The 21,731-nt window shown below is 38.8% G+C and overlaps 1 protein-coding gene across 4 annotated transcripts in view; it reads right to left on the minus strand.

Annotated features, from left to right (window-relative positions):
- Positions 1-21,731, minus strand: part of Rap1gds1 (Rap1 GTPase-GDP dissociation stimulator 1) — a 143,203-nt gene that overhangs the window by 71,457 nt on the left and 50,015 nt on the right. For all 4 annotated transcript variants that reach the window (XM_036190902.1, XM_036190901.1, XM_036190900.1 and 1 more), the window contains exons 3-4: positions 11,458-11,580; positions 2,672-2,797 (exon numbers count right to left, since the gene is read on the minus strand). In XM_036190902.1, coding sequence (XP_036046795.1) covers positions 2,672-2,797; positions 11,458-11,580 — 249 coding nt within the window. The remainder of the gene's footprint in view (positions 1-2,671; positions 2,798-11,457; positions 11,581-21,731) is intronic.

A 21,731-nucleotide genomic window follows, 5' to 3' on the forward strand; every position in this document is an offset into this window, starting at 1 on the left:
TTCCATGAATTTTATGGTTATTCTTTCAAATAAACTGTTAGCTAAAGATATCTTAGCAGACGTCTATCACATATACACAGATTTCCCAACTTTTTCTCCGATAGTGAGTTGCTTACAGTAACCTCTGTAAATGGCGGTTTGCTATCTACTGCACATCTACTACCACCCCTAATAAAACCACACTGTAAAAGCATTCATCTAGAGCACACGAATATAACTCATCCCACTGGACTGACAGGTTAAATTTGATAGAACAAGTATGAACTTTAAAATATACTGTATTTTGAAGAAGCATGTCTCTTAAATTTACTAGTTGATAATATTTTCTGTTCTCTCTCAAGAAAGCATCATTTTCTTGAAAAAGGGGAAAGGGTTGACCAGGTAACATAGAAGCCATTACGGTCTTTTTCAGGTTTCTTAGAATCCCAATTACCACAAAATAACTGATAAAAGCATTTCAAGTAAATGCACTAGTACTGAATTTATAGTCTTAGATCTTGACATTTAAGTATAAACTCTAGTTTTTCTAGAATAATTCTGGAGAAAACATTAAGAAATTGACACAAATTTAATTTAAAATAAAAGTCTAAGAAAGTAGTCTTAAGAAGTTATGCACTTACAACAACACAGTAAAGTGAGGATACACTTTTGTCACATGATTTACAGTTACGTTTATTTTTTAAGACCATCAGCTTCACTTTCCTTAGCCAAAGCTGAGAAGTGAAAACTATGGCTTAGAGTCACTATGTTCACTTATCAATTCAAATATAATTTCTACCCAAGTCATTAAAGGATGAAGTAGTTACAAACACTTCTACATAAATGAAAAACATTTAAAATCACAGCCTGGAGCATGCCCGTAAAACTTTGTACTGTGTATTTCAAAAGACAAAGGGACAGGCTATAAACCTGTAACAGTGAACTTCAGCTCCATCATGTTATAGCCTTAGTATCCTGACATCTACCACCCCGACTTCAAGGTTCTTTGGAAATAAATGACTGTGTGTCCATGAAAACTATAGCAGAATCAGGCAAGAGATCCCTGTGTGTTTCCTATTTTGTCATTATAAAGTGAAACTCGAGGACAAAAGACTCACAAGAGGAAATAATCTCCATGGTTAGAGAAAACAATTCAAGAATAATAAAGCTGAATACTATCTAAATACTCCTGGCAGCTTTAAATTCCTCCACAAACACAGACGAGTAAGACAGCAAACTGGAACACCAAGTATCCGCAAGTGCATACAACCACTCTGTAACTACCACTGTCCGCAGTGTATCTCTGTAAGTACTGATAAAAATAATTTTAAATAATAATTTTGAGAGCTGAGATTACAATCTATGATGCTGAATAAACACCATACACAAACACATTCACACACACACACACACACACACACACACACACACAGAGAGAATACAAAAATCACAAATATGAAGAACTATCATTTTGTAAAGGAAGCTAATACCTTAAGATGCAGAGAATCAGAACAGAGCAGAACTGTAGTGGATAGCCAATACAGAACATATGTTACTTTATATGCATTATCAAGGACTGGAAAATGGAAGCTAAATTTTGCATTAAGATGTCCTGGACATCATTACACACAGTAAAGAGAAATAAGCAAGAATAAGATAGTCTAAGGCTATAGAGCAATTACAGCTAATAACCAGAGTGTCTTTTTGCTCTACAGTAAATATGTGTTCACTATCTGGTTCACAGACAGAAACCACATTTTAAAGTTTCGTTTGTTAGAGCCAAATATTTAGTGTTCACAGAAAAATACAACTCACTTGAGGTATGGACTCAAGAGGGAAAATGTAAAATTATCCCGGTCATACAAATATAACTGAATTTGTAGATGGTATAAATTTGAATAAGCATGTGGTTTCTGTCTCAGAAAAAAAAAAATCTAGGGAAAACCAAACTATGCCTCGTTAATGTGAATACACTAAAAGTCTCGGGTTTTTGTCTGTTGAGGTAAGTTCTTGCTATTATAGCCCAGGCTGGCCTTGAACTCATGAACCTCCTGCCTCTCCCTCTGGAGTGCTGGGATTAAAAGTGCATGTCATCACGTCCAGCTTTATACTCAGAAGTTTTCTGTGTATATGTGAGATGAGATGTAGAAACTACAGTATGTTTGTGATAAATCCACACACCAATTCTTGCTTACTCTGTCTAGAACTGCATTCCACAAGGTGGTAAGGATGGCAATGATGTAGGAAGAAACTGGAATGGAACCAATGCAAATGCAGTGGGCCAATCTAGCTTTGGATATGATGGCTTTTATGAATGGTTTTATTGAATGGTAATTAATTAAAACTTTATTTAGACAGACTTAGAAATCAAAAACTTCCCATAAGTATTTTCATTTAGATAATACATCATAAGACCTAATTTAAAGATCTGTAAATGGATTTTTGTGAAACTCAAAGGTCTCAGTTTTAGCAATGTACTTAACTTAGAAAATAACTTGTGAAAACAGGCTAATTTATTCCCTATAACTTCTTAGTTAAGAATATGATGACCCAACTTTCAACCAATTCTGCTACATAAGCAGAGCTAAAGCTTACTGGCCCATCTTCAACACCAAATTGAAACTAATTTGAAAATGATAAATTAAATTTTAAAGCACTGTGGATGTATTAGTGCATTCTGATTGACACTTACGGCTATCGTAGCATATGTTTCCTAACGCCCTGCCCGTCTGCAGCAGCACTTCCTGGTCTTTGCTATTTAACAGCTGGACCAGTGGTGAAATCAATCCGGCATCTACACATGGAATTCGCATAAATTCTGAAAAAGAGAGACATATTTAATTAGAACCTGAAAGATACATATTTTACATACATCATCTCCCCTAATAAAATAAACACATGCTATTGAAATGTTCAAAGTGCTCACTATTTGAAGAACACATTTCTGTTCAAAAGCACCCTGCTACAACCCTCTTCCATACGTGATGAAAGAAAGAAATGTACAAAAACGAGTAGGACTGTATTAGTCACTGTTGGTGGTCTCCACATAAAACCAATAGTATTTTTAATTAACTTTCATTACAGCTAAGCTGTCACTATCTTCTGAGAATGACTGATGTGTTTTAGAAACAGTATATGAGGGTGGCAGAATTCTTTCAAAGAGTGTGATAATCAAAGGATATGCTATAAACTAAGCTATCAAAAACAGTCCAATTTATTCCTATATGGTCTCTAAAAGCTCACAGTTAAATTTTAAATGTTCCAATGAATCATTTTAATAGGTCTTTTTCAATTGTTAAGGCCTAGAAGAATCTTGAATTCCTCATCTTCATTCTTATTATTAACACCCATTTGACAGACCACTGATCTTTGCTGTTGTTATATGCAAGCATTTACAGGTCTCACCTGCAAATATTTTCCTTTCTTCTCATCCGAATCTGTTTTTCTCGAATCTTTTATTTTTATTTTTATTTATTATTATGTGTTTTAATTTTATACATCAGCCATGGGTTCCCCTGTCCTCCCCCCTCCCGCCCCCATTCCCACCTTCCCCCCAGTCCCACCCCTCCATTCCCATGTCCTCCAGGATCAAGGCACCCCTGGGGATTCATTTAAACCTGGTGGATTCAGTACAGGCAGGTCCTGTCTCCTCCTTCCAGACTGAGCAAAGTGTCCCTGTGTAAGCCCAAGGTTCCAAACAGCCAGCTCATGCACTAAGGACAGGTCCTGGACCCACAGACTGGGTGCCTCCCAAACAGATCAAGCTATTCAATTGTCTCACTTATCCAGAGGGCCTGATCCAGCTAGGGGCTCCACAGCCTTTGGTTCATAATTCATGTGCTTCCATTTGTTTGGCTATTTGTCCCTGTGCTTTTTGCAATCTTGGATTCAACAATTCACGCTCTTGCAGACCCTCCTCTTTCTTGACAGACAGTTGGACACCTGGAGCTCCACCTGGGGCCTGGCTGAGGATCTCGACCACTGCCAGCAGTCTACAGAGGATGTATCATTGTGGATTTCTGGGGACCTCTCCAGCACTCTGCCTATTCCTGTTCTCATGTAGTCATCATTTATCATGGTCTGTTATTCCTCATTCTCCCTTTCTGTTCTTGATCCAGCTGGGATCTCCTGCTCCCCTAAGCTTTCTTTCCCTCAAATCTTGCCCTTCATTACTCCCACTGTCATCCAGGTTGTCCATGTAGATCTCATCCATTTCTCTGTCATTGGGTGATCCTTGGGTCTTTCCTAGGGTCCCGTTTTCTTTATAGTTCACTATTCTCTGCTTACTGACTCTCAGTGATACCACCACAGTAACGGGTAGAAATGAACTTCATTCTTGCAGTGGCTTATCAAAAAAGTTGAAAAGGTAATAAAGAAAGGGAGTTGATGAAATTCTCCAACAGTCACTATTCAAATTATCCTTTTAGATTCACACTTACTATCAGAATGTTCTGATGAATAAATGGAGAGCTATTCTTCATGGTAAAACTTATCTCACCAAATAACCAACTTTCACTCCCACTGTCAAGAGGGTCCGTTCCTCAGTCTGTTTTTGTCCTCTTAAGCATTCTTTCTCTTTTCCTTAATTTAAAAAATCTCAAAGAATGACGCCTTTAGGTTGCTGTGAGGGACCTGAAGGATTCCATTCCTCCTGTATCTCTTACTGCTACACTCCTGAAGGCTTCTTGCTATTTAACTCCCACGGTTGAGATTTTCTTTTCTACTTCAAAAGCTAACCTCTGAATTTATCACGGAAAGTTTTTAATAATGTAGAGTATCTTACGATATGTTGAGAAAAAGGAAATTATGTTATACATACCCACAAACTAGGAAGAGCACACCATCCACCATCCATCTACTTATGGGCTTCCTTTCACATTAATTCGTATTTCAGAAATATCTACAGATCTCAACTGTTAAATTAACATGCAATCAACTAAAGAAAGGTGTTCATCTCTTTTTCACTAAGCTATACCTAGCTTACCATAGTTGAGATAATTTCACTGAATATCATTTAAAAATGAAATTAAAAATGGTACCTGTTGTTATATTGCTGTTTTGTTACCATCTTCAACGGATGCAAACATCAAAGAATTATGCTTTTCTTTGCTTTTATGTGCTGTTTATCTGATCCCATTTTTTTCAAAACTTGGACTCTAATCAATATGTATTTATAAAAGGCGGGAGAATAAATAGAGGAAACTGTAAAATGTTCTGGTCACTGTAACTAGGAAGCACACAGCTGGAACAAAGATGCCAGCAATGCCAGTCTGTAGTTACTGTAAAGACAACTTGCCAGCCTTTGAAGAAAGTCACTTCCTAAAAACCTTTTTGACTGAGGATGGGCAGCAATCCTTACATAATTTTAAATAACCAACCTGTCCCTCCTTCCTTCCCTCCCTCCCTGTGTGTGTGTGTGTGTGTGTGTGTGTGTACATGCATGTGTGAATCAACAACTCCAGAACTTAGCAAGAATGTTTTAAATACGTGTATATGATACTAGAAAGGCTTCAGAATGGCTACGATGATCATCTCAGTTCAAAGTGGTCCCCAGCACACACAGAGCTATGTCAATACCACATGGACCAGTACCCAAACTCGTCAGGCTGGGTTCTGAAACACATCCGGCCTGCACAGCACTAGTAAAGAGCCCACTTTGAGAGATCTGTTAACAGAACAATGGTGACGAAATAAGACAAGGTCGGACTCTCTCGTCAATTTGAACTCCAAAAATGGAGACCATGGAGTACTGTACAGGGAGGCAGAAGAGGGTAGTACGACTGAGCACAAGTTGATGGAAGCCACAGAAACACATTTGTAAATATGCCTGCTTGTCTATAAACCTAGATTTTATTTTGTATTTTTTTGCATTAAATGTGGACTTCAAAACAGGAATTCAATTCAGAGGCATTGATTTAGCTCAGTGCTAATAAAATTAAAAAACAAAGTGGATTCCCACCTCTTTGCACCTTTGATTTAGTAAAAATATTCTTAATTTCTTATTTTTTTACTTTTCCTTTGCCAAAATTACTTCAACTACATATTTACTCAGTATTATTATAAAGTATAGGCTGAGATGAAAACCACAAAATAATTTTCTTTGTGCATACACAGATTCATAAATTTTACATATATAGTTATCAAATATTTGAAAATGAGATTTGTGTGTACCTTTCTCACTTTCAACTACCTGAAGGAAGCAAGTAGTAAGCCAAAGCTCACAAGCCAAATACAAGGAGTGCTGGAGTATGCCTTAATGCCTGGGACTCAGATACTGCTCCGTCATCAGAGCTTCCATTTTCTAGTAACCTTCCTTCATTAACTCCTAGCTTGACACAACTTTCTTCCAACCGACAACCTTCTGTTTTGATGCAATGCTCTTATCTCTAAAGATAATGCTGATGGCTATTCTTCCACAGTCATGGGCTAAGGTTCCAACACTTGAAGTGACAAGGCAAAAAACTTCAGCTACTCCATCCACACATGTACATATTCCCCCCTCACCCCCACTGTGTTTCCAAGTGCTGCTTCTAAGGCCAACATATTTCACATTAAAACAAATAACTACCTGATACAGAATGAAGGACAGAATTGAAATATATTAAACTACAACACTGAATGAGAAACCCCCATGTTTCCAGTAGGGCAATACCTGAAATCCTTTCATTATTAATGCTGTGAGCATTCTGGTAGGGAGAAAAACCATAATGCTGATTCATGCTGCCGATTCTATATTGTTTTGGACCAAGACTTGGTTCTTAACCTTACATTCATCAGAATCACCTAGAGTACTTGTTAAAGCAGATAAACTACAACAAGAATTTGGAATAATGTATAACACACAACACAATGTAAGCACATAATAGTGGCTAGTGTTGACAATTACTAGTACTATTATGGATAACCACCAATACAAGTTTTTATTATTTACTGCATGTGTATGCATGTTCATACTTGGACAGGACCATGTGTACACAAGAGTGTTCACGAACATAAGCAGAGGTCTGAGTTGACATTGGGTGTCTTCTCAACAGCTTTCCAGTTTGTTTTCCAACAGTGGGTTTCTCCTAGAACCTGGACTTCATTGATTCTGGCTAGTCTAGCTAGCCAAGTTGCTCTGGGAATCTCATCTCTGTCCTTGGAGTGGTGGGATTGCAGGCAACCAACACATTAGCCAAGTTCTCGCGAGAGTTCTAGGGACCTGAACTCTGGTCCTCACACTTGTGCAGCACATACTTCATCTGTAATCAACCCAGGCATGAAATACTCACAGATCACCTCTGTCTCACTTATTTCTCTACTGTCTCAAGTCAGCTGTAAGTCTATCATACACTGGAATAATTTATTTAAAAGGTCTACGTTATAGAATATTACTTCAAGGTGTGTTACTTTTGTTTATGCTCTGGATTATTTCTTTAGTGATGCAAAGATGTGTTTGATGAAATAAAATTCACCCTGTGGTCAGGAGGCTGCGTCAACAATTAGCTGACAGGAAGTGGTAGGGAGGAGCCGGGGAGAAGGGTTTATAAGGAGAGGAGAGGAGATGCAGGAGGGGAGCTTCTTGCTATTCAGCCTCTCTGAGGAGCAGAATCCACCTTAACCTTTGAATCTTGAGTTCCTTAGAGGGACAGAGGTTTAGTTAAGTTCCCTTCGTAGCTTTTCAAGAGTCAGAACCTGAGGAAACAGAATTCCCCCCAGCTAGGCTACGGCCCTTGCCGTCTAATCGCTGCTGGTAGTGGCAGAGTTGAGTTGCTGATTCAGACAGCTGTGGCTTCAAAGGCAGCAACCACTAAAAGGACAACAGGTCTAAATGTCTACTAGAATTATAACTACACTCCACATCAAGCTTGAATGTCTCATGGAATTATGAACACAGTTGGGTGTATCAATATTCATATTCTTTTATATGCAAATAAAATTGAAGCACATTTTATGTTGAACCTGAACCTAGGAGTTATATGCCATATTTCTTCCTTGTAGTTACATAATCTGCATAGCAATGAAAAATCATCTCTAACCTCATTTTCCTATGGATCAAATGATAATCTTTTCTTATGGTCAATGAATATGTTGTTGTGTTCTAAAGCAATGTTAAAAAAAAATCTTTTAGTACGAGTTTATTCCATTTTCTCAGCCACTCATTTTTTAAAAAACAATTAAGCAATTGTTAATTAAGCAATACACATCCAAGTATGTCCCATTTATTTTCACTATTACAGTAATATGCTTTTTAATGGCCTGATTGAGGATGCTAATGCTAAACATTTATCCTGTTTTTAGGACACAGATACCACCCTCTAGAGCACCTCTACATGAAACCTGTGTTAGCAGAACTGTCGTGAGTACACTGAATGCTATAATAAATATAATAATAATAATAATATACCATAATAAAAAGGAGGATTTATGATAAAAACAAATCCTGTCTTCTGAATTCCCCAAATCTATACTGTGACTCTGATGAGGTTAAAAATAAATCACTTGTCTTAAAAATCCAAGCTGCTTTGTATAAAAAGAGGTTGGTTTAAGTTAACCAACATTACCTCGGGAGGCTCTGGCGTATAAATCAGAGAGCCAGTTTTCAGTGAACAAACATGATCTGCCAATACAGAAGGTCACTGACACGTGAAAGGCTCGGATGAGCTTTAAAATAAGCAAAGTGTCTACTGCCAGTTTCATTTTTGGTAATTTACATAAATGGACAGTGCCTTACCAGTTCAAACAGTTCTTTGAAAAATCAATTAGCATGGTAATTACTCAAATGAAATCAGAAAATTTTAAATTTCCTGTGAAAAGCATTGATGTATGAAACATATTAGAATAAAAGACATAATACCAAATTCTGTCCAACTGAAACATACTAAATATTGTAATTACTAAAGTTTCCCCTTATGTTTAAAGGTTGCTTTACTTATTTGGTGTTTGCTAAAACTGATTAAACTGAAATTATGTAAATGCAGTTCTGGCTTAATTCTTCCAAGGAATCTGTCACTGGATATAAATAACACATGGGGGGGAGAATTAAGTATTAGATAATTTATATTATCATTTTTGTTCCCCAAAGTGCTTTCAGTAGAGAATTTCAGACAAAGTTGTTTTCTAAGAAAGCAAGAGTGGGAAACAGAACATGCATCCCAACTGCAATGTTGCTGTCAACTGTCAGCACGAAACATGCAAAACTGAGGGGGAGAAGACAATTAGCCAGGCTCTGTCAGCACAACACCCACCAACACACCGCAGACAAATACCAACACACCGCAGATAGATACCAACACACTGCAGATAGATACCAACACACCGCAGATAGATACCAACACACCACAGATAGATACCAACACACTGCAGATACCAACACACCACAGATAGATACCAACACACTGCAGATACCAACACACCGCAGATAGATACCAACACACCGCAGATAGATACCAACACACCGCAGATAGATACCAACACACCACAGATACCAACACACCACAGATAGATACCAACACACCGCAAATAGATACCAACAACACACCGCAGATAGATACCAACACACCGCAGATACCAACACACCACAGATAGATACCAACAACACACCGCAGATAGATACCAACACACCGCAGATAGATACCAACACACCACAGATAGATACCAACACACCGCAGATATCAACACACTGCAGATACCAACACACCACAGATAGATACCAACACACCACAGATAGATACCAACACACCGCAGATACCAACACACCACAGATAGATACCAACACACCGCAGATAGATACCAACACACCACAGATAGATACCAACACACCGCAGATATCAACACACCGCAGATAGATACCAACACACCGCAGATAGATACCAACACACCACAGATAGATACCAACACACCGCAGATACCAACACACCACAGATAGATACCAACACACCGCAGATAGATACCAACACACCGCAGATAGATACCAACACACCGCAGATAGATACCAACACACCGCAGATAGATACCAACACACCACAGATAGATACCAACACACCGCAGATAGATACCAACACACCGCAGATAGATACCAACACACCGCAGATAGATACCAACACACCGCAGATAGATACCAACACACCACAGATAGATACCAACACACTGCAGATACCAACACACCACAGATAGATACCAACACACTGCAGATACCAACACACCGCAGATAGATACCAACACACCGCAGATAGATACCAACACACCGCAGATAGATACCAACACACCACAGATACCAACACACCACAGATAGATACCAACACACCGCAAATAGATACCAACAACACACCGCAGATAGATACCAACACACCGCAGATACCAACACACCACAGATAGATACCAACAACACACCGCAGATAGATACCAACACACCGCAGATAGATACCAACACACCACAGATAGATACCAACACACCGCAGATATCAACACACTGCAGATACCAACACACCACAGATAGATACCAACACACCACAGATAGATACCAACACACCGCAGATACCAACACACCACAGATAGATACCAACACACCGCAGATAGATACCAACACACCACAGATAGATACCAACACACCGCAGATAGATACCAACACACCGCAGATAGATACCAACACACCGCAGATACCAACACACTGCAGATAGATACCAACAACACACCGCAGATAGATACCAACACACCACAGATAGATACCAACACACCGCAGATACCAACACACCACAGATAGATACCAACACACCGCAGATAGATACCAACACACTGCAGATACCAACACACCGCAGATAGATACCAACACACCGCAGATAGATACCAACACACCGCAGATAGATACCAACACACCGCAGATAGATACCAACACACCGCAGATAGATACCAACAACACACCGCAGATAGATACCAACACCCCACAGATACCAACACACCGCAGATAGATACCAACATACCACAGATACCAACACACCGCAGATAGATACCAACACACCGCAAATAGATACCAACAACACACCGCAGATAGATACCAACACACCGCAGATACCAACACACCGCAGATAGATACCAACACACCACAGGTAGATACCAACACACAGCAGATACCAACACACCGCAGACAGATACCAACACACCGCAGATAGATACCAACACACCACAGACACCAACACATGCTGCCTGTGATACAAGATGGACGAGGAAGCAACACCAAAAACTCTTAGATCTCAACTGAGATGATAAAAGGACACAGAGACAAATAGTAGTTTTTCTCAATTCTGTTCTGAGTAAGTGGAAATACAGGAAGAAAATAACTGTTAACCAGAGTCATCTAAAATAGTAACACAAAGTCAAAGAAAAGAAGCAGAAAGAGTCTAACCTATTACTAAATCAAAACATAAATTAATAAAACATACTGACAAGTAAGGTGTAAAACTGAAGATGTTCCGAGCAGAAAATTCTGGATGAAAACCTCACCATTTTTGGCTACTTCTGCTATGATGTTGGCTACTTTGGCTGTGCAGGAGGACTGTGGCGTCAACAGATTTGCAAACAACTGAAGTATTCCACCTCCTTGTATTTTTTCACTTGTTTCTGTGTCTGAAAGAAAGAAAAAGGAGGGGGCTTCTATGAAATTCTGTAATGCAGACATGAACTACTTAAATGACAGGAAGTTATTCACGAACTTTCTCTATCCATAATAAAAGTTGGTTTCATAGACGGTGAACCACTTATATAAATTACCTTTTGCTATATACGCTGCTTTTACCTTGTTTTAATTTTCACAATACACTATAGAACCATTTCTCTCTCTCGTCACACTACAAAGGGAGTTTTCTTAATCTGTCAACTACTACAGGACAACTCAGTTTTAGTATTAGTTTCAACGGTATCAATGTGGAACAGGAATGCTTTTTCCTACATCCTTTGTAAACCCCTAGAGCTATACCAATATCATTTTATGTATTTTTTATGGTTCCCAATAAAGGTATAGTAACTTGAAAATAGTGATTATGAGTAAAACCTATACCTCATATAATTTTTATGTGCTGAATGATAGCTAAGATTATACACTTCCATATGATGACCACATTTTTAATACAATGTATTAGAATCACTATTAATATAAAGAAATAGGAAATAATCTCCATGATATTTAAAGCTCTGCTTGGTGATATAGAAATTCCAGAGCTGCTTACTGCTTCCCCTAGAGAGTCTTAGAACAAAAACAAGCCCCTTCATGTATCTATTATTGAAATAACCCATTAAACCAAAGATAACAGGGTTATTTAAATGACAGAAATAAAGAAAATCCCCTGGATATCGTATTTGATTATAGGCAATAAGAAATGATATGTATTTGATGAGAAGATTATACGGCTTATTAAAATCTTCAACTAAAATCTGACTGTATAATATGCTTTTTTGCTGTAGATCTTTGTACACATAAGTAACAGAAAATACTGAGTTTCTTAAAAGACGGGTGACATAAATAATGTAGTAGGAAACTCATTCTTACTCAAATAATTCAAGAAAGTATACAAAAATGTCTCTACAGTTAATGCTTAACATTAGTTTTCTTTGTCTTGAAGACACTTTCATATTTACTTATTTACATGTGTGTGCATGTGTATAGGCATGCTTTTACGTCAGTGTGTTTGTGGAGGTCAGAGGGGAACTTATGGGAGGTCAGTTCTTGTTCCCCCATGAGAGTTCAGGGATCAAGCCTAGGTCATCAGGCTTGTTGGCAAGCACCTTTACCCACAGAGCCATCTGAACAGCCCCTAAAGAGTGTTCTTCAAACTGCAGCTTCCAATCTGTCAGTGAGCTCTAAAGTTTTATTCTGGAAAGAGAAATAAGTATCACCTACAACAACAAAAGAATTAAAAACCCACATATTAAGCTAAAATTTTTATTTTTTATGTTTTGGGTTAAATTATATATGTGTAAATATGATTGTATGTACACGTGTGTGTGTGTACACACACACACATACACACACACACACACACACACACACACACACACACACACACACGTTGCTTTTGCTATACTAGGACCCAAACCAAGAGCTTCTCACATGCAAAGACTCTACTACTAAGCTACACCTCCAGTTCCTGTAAAATATTTTTAATCAAAGGTTTGGATCAAAATATTAGAAACTGCTGTTTCATGTGCTCCTTATCAACCCAGGATTCTAAGTTAAAGGATCGTAATTCTTCCAGGATATGCTTTCATTTTGCATCTTTAACAAAAAAAGTGTAAGGTTTTAAGGTACCATCAGGAAATCTGACACTTAAAATCTATTGTGTGTATGCATGTGTGTGCACGTGCACACAGACAGACAGGCAAGCAGGCAGACACACACACCCCTCCACCATGCCAGGAAGCAGTAAAGTCATTTCCCACGTTACAATGCTTTGTTTTCTGACAACTACCCCAGAGGAGCTACAGCTGAAATCACTGGGTCAGAGAGCCCGTAGGGCCTAGCCCACCATCTGTTCAAGCCCGCTGACAGCAGGATCTGGCACAAGACAGCATCCAGACTGGATGGGAGGCTCAGGCGTGTACGCATGGAGGCAAATGTTAACTGCACATTATCCATGCATAGTTCATTTTAACTATAACTTAAGGATAATTGAGTGTCACAGCTGAGTGTCAGGGCAAGGGAAAGACACAACTAAACAGTGCAAGGCTCTCACTGGACACAACTTCCTACAACCACAATCCAAATAACTGGCAGAATAGTTGGATGAAAAAGCAATCGAGAATTTGGGAACAGTATTTATACTATTATATAACAAAATTTCTACACAGGTCTAGAATTTAAATATTTCAGAGTTATAATTTTCTTTTGTCATAAAAATATAACTAACAAAATATGCTATGTCACTAAAATGCCAGTGTCTAATAAACATGAAGTTGATGTTTTTTTCATACAGGGTCTCTCTATGTAGTCCTGGCTGGCCTGAAACTCACTATGTAGACCAGGCTAGCTTTGAACTCAGACATCTGTCTGCCTCTACCTCCCAAGTACTGGGATATGAGCCATGTGCTACCACACCCAATTAAACAGTTTCAATGAATCAATCAATCTCTCTCTCTCTCTCTCTCCCTCCCTCCCTCCCTCTCTCCCTCCCTCCCTCCCCCCCATACTCCTCTTCCTCCCCCTCTTCCCCCCTCTCAAAGCATACAATTACCTATATGTTGTCAGGTATTTGTGAGCATCTTTAAAAATGGCTTTTAAAGGCATTAACAATAAAATGGCATTCTCTTCATTAGAGCTTTTCCCAATGGGTCTTAAATAAAAGAGCAGAGATACAAGAAAGAAAGGGGTATGCATAATCATAAGAAAGGAAACACAACTCAAAGTATATTATATACTTGTACAAAAAAAATCCCCTCATGAAACCAAGTACAATGTAGAGTGAACACACACACACACACACACACACACACACACACGCTCAGTCTAATGGAAAACGTATAAAGAAATAATAGAAAAACATTAGAAGGTCTTACTAGTGATTAGCTATGAGACTCATTCTATAAGATGACATCAGATGATTTTAATAATCTTATCATTATTTCCATCCTAGGGATAACATAAACTGTGGTTAAAGCTGTGGTTGGAAATCATCACTAGAATAAGCATGGGGGTGTGCTAGCTTTGCCTCTTTAAAATTATCACTAACTAGGTCATAAAGAGACTGCTAAAAATTGAAAGGTGTACAATAAAATGACAAAAGGCATTTATCCATAAGTAAACACCACAAGAAACTATTAATAATCATGGGAAAACAGACTATATAACACAGTGTTTATCTCAAAGGTAAAAGTAATTACTGAAGAAATGGTCCCGACTAAAACAGTGGATTTCCTCATTCCAGACTCACAGAATTTGGATATATTAACTGCAAAGGAGCATTTTCTGATAAAGCTCCATCTGCATTCTACTGTCAGATACCCTGGAGGGAAACAGGAAGTAAACAAAGATACAGAAGTCTGCCATCTGCAGGGCTTTACCGTTCTGAATTTAGTAATATTGACAGCGAGTTTAACAAGATTATATTCTGCTTCTCAAGTAACTTAACAAGGGATCTAAAAATGAGTAATTGAAGGGAAACACTGAAAGTAGTATTTCTAACTACTGTTATGTCGATGGTGAGATGATATTTACTCCAGTTTCAAGGGGAAACAAAAAAGTACCAAGGGATTCAGAAAACTTCTTTTTTTTTTTAAGGTAAATCACTGAACACTAAATTTTTGGGAAAAGTTAAAAAAGAGATAAACGTTTTTATCACTTAAGCTGTAAAGAAGAATGCTATGTAAGGGGGGCGTGGCTGGTTCCCCAGCCATGGTGTAGCTTAGGCAAGCAGGGTTGGGGATGGGGTGAGACAGACAAAGAGAAGAACACTGTTGGTTGGCCCAGCTTGAGGGTAGAGCTGGGAGGAGGGTCCTTGATCTGCTGCCCCCATGGCACCCGCAATGCCCATCCATGTTCATCATTAAGGTGTACAGCCTTGGGCAACCCTGGGAGCTTGCGCCCTTGAGAGGCCTGCTTGGTTCTGGTCCCACAGTCTAGGTGTCTAAGGGTAAGGGACCTTAAGTGCTATGGCATCTAGTGTGTTGGTGAAACCTCGAATAACTCCGTGGTGTCATACTACTGGTGCATTCACTGTAAGTCTGACATGGCTGATTTCTACAGAATTGTAGATTCCATGAAAAGATTCTGAAGATGTGTGGGAAGCTGGTAGAGTAGTTTGAATCTGAAGAATTTCTTTGGATTGAGAGCCATAAAAGCTTTTCACTGACCTGTGTTCTTAAACGATGAACTATGAATTATGTGAGTTAAGACTCATTTTTCTCAATAAACAAACAATTCACATGTAGAAGAAGAATGAGCACCTCTCACCCTCCACAAAACCCAACTCTAACAGGATCAAAGACCTTGATAAGAAACCTAAAGCCACTGGAGGAAACACAGGGGAAACACTTCAATGGACTGGCCCAGGTCAGAATTTCTCAATAGGCCTCTGGTCTCTCAGAAAATAATTCCAACAATCATCGATGGGACCTTATGAAATTAAAAAGCTTTGTACAAAAGAGGGAAAATCAAATGAAATAACAGCCTAAAGAATGAGAGAAAATCTTTGCTAGCTACACATAAGCCAGACTGCTATTATGTAAAATATACAAAGAACAACCAAATACAATATACAAGAAATGGAAAAACCAAATTAATAATAAGTGAACTAATGAAATGAACAACAGTTCTCAAAAGATGAAATAAAAACACTCAGTAAGGGGCTGGGAAGATGCTCAGTAGATTAAACACTTGCTGCTGAGCATGAGACCGTAATTCAGGTCTCCAGAACCCTCGTCAAAGCAGGGCAGGGATAGCGGCCAGAACTGGTGAGCTCCAGGATCAGCAAGGTCTGCCTTAATATGAAGTGATGAGTGATCAAGCCGAACAACCAATGTCAACCTCCATATGCAAACACAACTTGTGTGTGCATACACCCAAACACACATGTGCACCCACATACATACACAAAAGAAAAAAGCAGAGACAATGGGCAATACACACACACACACACACACACACACACACACACACACACACACAGTTCAATCTACCTAGCTCTAAGAGAAATAGAAATCAAAACTACACTAAGATTCTGTCTCAGCTCAGTCAGAAGGAAAAGACAGCATTAACAATGACAACAAAATGCTGGAATGGACATCAGCAAAAAGGAACATTCATTGGTGGGAATGCCTCTATGGAAGTCAGTATGGATGTTTCTCAAAACAGATGTTCATTCAGTCTGGCTATCTGTAACCCCTGGGTGTTTACTGGAAAGACTTCAATCTAGCCTATCATGAAATACTTGCACAATAATGCTTACCATGGTACCATTCACAACAGCTGTTAGAGAACCAACCTAGATGTTCAATACTGAAAAAAAAAAAAGGTTAAGAAAATGTGGCATATATACACAACAGCATTGTTTTTCACCCATAAAGAACAACATTATGTACTTGCAGGAAGGAAAAATGGATGCAACAGGGGATGATCATATTATGTGAATTAAGCCATACTCAGAAAGACAAATACCATATTTTCTCTCATTTGTGGTTCCTAGATTTTTATAGTCATGCATGTTATATACACAGAGCAAAAATGGTCTAAGGGAACTAATGAAATAGAGAGGAGAGGGTGGGAAAGAAGAAATCATGTACAATATAGCCATCTGAATATTAAAAAAATAATTTTAGTGTGGCCAAAGATCACTTGGTATAATGTGGACAGCTGTATATTTTTAACAGGACAAATGAGCCTCACCATTCTGAGAAGAGACAAGATCACATAAATATAGTCTAAACGTGCTGAAAAGATTGTGGTTACAGTAATAAACCTGCTCCATTAAACTAATAGAGAAACCTGCTTCAGACCACCACACTAGCAACACACGGGAGTGCATGTACTGGTTTTGGTTAGCCTTTCAGAACACTTATTAATTGTGTTCTTCAAGATTGTAAGAAGAACCTAGATATTCCCAAAGCCAACCATCTCCTCTTTACTTTTAGCCTGATTCAACTCTAGACTTTCTTTTCTCTAAGTACTCCCATGAAGACATCCTAAACTCTGTTTTCTTCCTAATTAATCCAAGACTCACCGGGTAGAAATTGAGCTGCATTTTCGTAACTTAGAAGCACCTGGGATGGGCTGGCAAGATGGCTCAGTGGGTAAAGACACTTGCTGCCATACCTGACGACCTGAGTTCCATCCACAAGAACCATATGGTGAAAAAAGAATAATCTGCTACTATTCCTGAACCACTTTGAATCTACATGAATGGTTTAAAATATGACATCACATTTCCTGACTTTAATGGTTCAATTTTGACTGTTATTTTCATAATCCATCACAAAACCATGCCCAGGACCTCGGAGAGGATACCTTTCTCTTCTTTGTGGCCATCATCTACTCTGCCATCAAACTGCCTTGCCACCACAGTTTCTACTTATTTTTACCTGCATGTCTTACATCTGTCTAAGACATTTTTACAATAGTCGTGACATGGCCTCAAAGTCCCTTCAGAACTTGGTCTCTTAGACAACTCCCAGCTTCCATTTCTTGACCACCCCGCATGGACTCTATTCGCTGGCCACGCCAATCTCCTAAGTTTCTGACTGGACAAGGTTTTCCCACCACTGTGGTTTTCTGTATCTTCCTTCTGTTGTTTGAGATGTTCTTTCCATCTAGATGAAGTGCACTACATTTTAAATTCATTATTCCTTCTTCTTGCTTATTCCCAGCACTAAATACACAGAACCCTGTAATTGTTTTCCAGCTGTCAGACACAGGAGTGGGAAAATATTCTTTTACAAAGTCCCTCTTACAGTGAAAATGTAAGATAAAGAGGCTATAAGCTACCATCAGAAAGCTAAGTATTGAGCTGGAAAGAGATATAATTTTTAAAACTATTAATGTGATTCATACTACCCTGGAGGTTTATGTATGAAGGACAGAGGGAGGCTATCAGAACTTCATAAACATCATGGAAAATTCCCGAATGAGTTAATTTCTGAGCTGAGGGGTGTGTGTATAGATGTATGCAAGTGTGCTTGCCCATGAGGTCACTTCTGGAAGCCAGTGGCTGATGTCAGGATGTTTTCCTCAACTGCTTCACCATCTTATTTTCTAAAATAAGGTTTGCATTTATTTTTATTGTATGTGTGCATGCACTGCCATAACATATACGTAGGGATTGGAGAACAACTCTGAGGGAGTGGATTCTCTCCTTCTACCGTGTGGGTTCTGGGAACTGAACTCATGTCATTAGGCTTAGCTGTAAGTCCCTTATCCACTGTACCCTGTCATACCTTCCACATTAATTTTTGAGACAGGGTCTCTCCCTGACCCTGGAACTAGCAGCTGTGTACCACAATGCCTAGCTTTTTCCATGGTTGTTGGCAGGCTGACCTCAGGTCCTCAAGTTTACACAGAGAGTACTTTAGCCACTTAGCCATCTGACCAGCCATCAGGAGAGCTTGTAAGGATGATAACACACATTCTATGCAGAAAAGAAGAAAGATTTATTTTACAGGGAATATGTGAAAAGTTGAAATGGGCAATTCATCATTTGACTGGATGAAGAATTGTCAATGAGACTAGAAAAGGGCAACTCTGTATATCTGGGAGGACATTTCCAGAGAAGACCGGAACTGACCCGAACCATTCAGGTACCACCTGACAAGTTAGAGGCTAAACAGAATAAGGGGTGGGGGCTGCCAGCACAGGCAAAGTCTCTGCTTCTTGGCTTCCATAAGGTGAGCTGCTTTCCCCACACATTCCTGCCACCATGAGCTTACTCTTACCATGGATCCAGAACTAAGAACCAAAACCTACGTACAGACACACTGTAAGCCGAAATGGTCCCTTCCTCCCTTCAGCTGTTTAGGCCAGGAATGTTGTCAAAGTGACACAAAGACAGACTGAAACACAGCTAGAGAACTTTAATTAGGAATGGCAGTATTCCGTACTGGGTGATTTCTTCCCCAGCAGCTGGCCAGTGCTATCTATGACTGCATCAAAGTGTTAAAAGGGCAATGGCTGGCATTGTCCAAGATATGAAGAAAAATTAAGCAGAATGAAAAGGATAAGAGTTTACCCACACAATACCTATTATTGACACAGGTAACATGTCATTCCTTCTGTGATGGTGACTCTTAAATTTGTGAATTTTAAAATTCTTAAAACTGTTGAGTTGAATCCAACTCTTTGTACAGTGTTTTGTAATCAGTACTATTAGTAATACAGGTAGCTCACGTATTTAATCTCAACAGGGAGGCAGAGGAAGGCAGATTTCTGTGAGTTCAGGGCGAGCATGGTCTATTTAGTGTGTTGCAGGTCAGCCAGAGTTACACAGTAAATACCCTATCTCAAAACCAAGCAAACAACAAAATCACCCAACTAGGGGCAGCGACTATATCTCAGCTGGCAGAGTGCTTGCTGAACATGCAGGAGGCCCTGGATTTGATTCTCAGCACTGCAGAAACTGGGTATGGTAGCAACATGCTTGCAATCGCATCCCTCTGGAAGTGGAGGCACAGGAACTGGAAGTTCAAGGTCATCTTTGGCTACATAACACATAACGAAACAAATTATCTACAGCAGAGCAGAGACGCACAACTGTAATCTCAGCAAACCAGAGGTTGAGGCAAGAAGATAGCGAATCTAAGTCCAGCCCGGGCTAGACAGCAGAATTCCAGGTCTGCAAAGGCTACATACTGAGGACTGTTTCCATAAATAATCACACTAGGTATTTATTTAGACTACCAATTTCTCTAAGGTAATCACCAACAACTGTATTGTGGTGTATGATTAATGGCAAATAAGAACTGCATTCATGCCCTTAAGTATTTACAATTAAAGAAATGAAAAAGGCATACAAAATAATGAGTATATCCTGATATAACATGAATAAAGTGATGGATGAATTGTTACAGGAGGGAGGAATAAAGATCAATAAATAAGCGATCTTATTGATGTCATTAGGATTATGTAATTACTTGTCACTGAACTCAAAGAAATTATCTTGTATTTTTAAAACTCTCTCAACATTTGTTCTCCCAGTACCTGGGGCCTTATATATACTAGTAAGCTCATGAAGGATTCTGAAGTCAAAAACCGAAGTTTCACAGAATTTCACTAGTCATTAGCTCATTTTTTTAGTTTGCTTTAGACTAATCAGGTCTTAGATCATATTTTTCAAATGCAAACATATGCAAAAATATTCTTAAAACCTTCAGAAATCACTTTAGAAAACTGCCTTGCTTTTATACTATCCTTCCCACATACACACGTCACAAAGAAAAGATAATCATTCCATGACTAAGTTATTATGAGTCAAAGGAAAACATTCTGTTTGCTCCTTTAGTATAATGAAAAGATATGGAACATTCAACTATGGGAAGAGAAAATTACAAGCATCTAAAATAAATTCACCTCAAAGAACACTGTGTGCTAAAATCTAGACTCTGAGTCCATATGTTCCCACTTTAAAAAATTACCCTGCCTTTTGGAACCTCATTTTGGGATTTAACAGTAGGTATTGAAAAGTAGGTCAGGATAATTCTCAGTAAAAAATCAATTATACATTTTTTTTGTATATAGTTATCACTCTAATGGCATTCTTCCCTCGCAATTGTTCCAAACACATCTATTGTACTATATAATCCATTTTTCTATTTCAATAGAAATGCATATTTTACTTGTCATAGTTAATTTTTTTTGGGGGGGTCACTTTGGCTTAATGGCAGTTTCCAGGTATTTAGTCAAACATTATTCTGGATGTTCCCACGATGGTGCTCTTGGATAACTGAAATCAATGGGTCTTGAGAAAAACACATTTGCCCTCTACAATGCAGGAATGCTCCATATTATCAACTGAAGACGTAGAGAGAGAAAAAGACAACTGCCCGAGCAACAGGGATGTCTGTTAGCTGCTTTCGAACCTGGGCTGTGACATGAACTCCTTGAGTCTCAACCCCTGGCCCACTCTGCCAACTGAGATTTGCCAGCCTTCGTAGCCGCACACGTCAATTCCTTTTCCCTTGTGAACCTAAGGCTCCTGGAGAAGAGAACACCTTTGTCCTTTCAACACACATCTTCAAGTAAGAATGCAAATGTGCCACAGATACACTAGGAAAACATGCCGCCACATTTCTTTTTATAATACCCT

The sequence above is a fragment of the Onychomys torridus genome, chromosome 6 (assembly GCF_903995425.1).
Source record: "Onychomys torridus chromosome 6, mOncTor1.1, whole genome shotgun sequence".
NCBI lineage: Eukaryota > Metazoa > Chordata > Mammalia > Rodentia > Cricetidae > Onychomys > Onychomys torridus.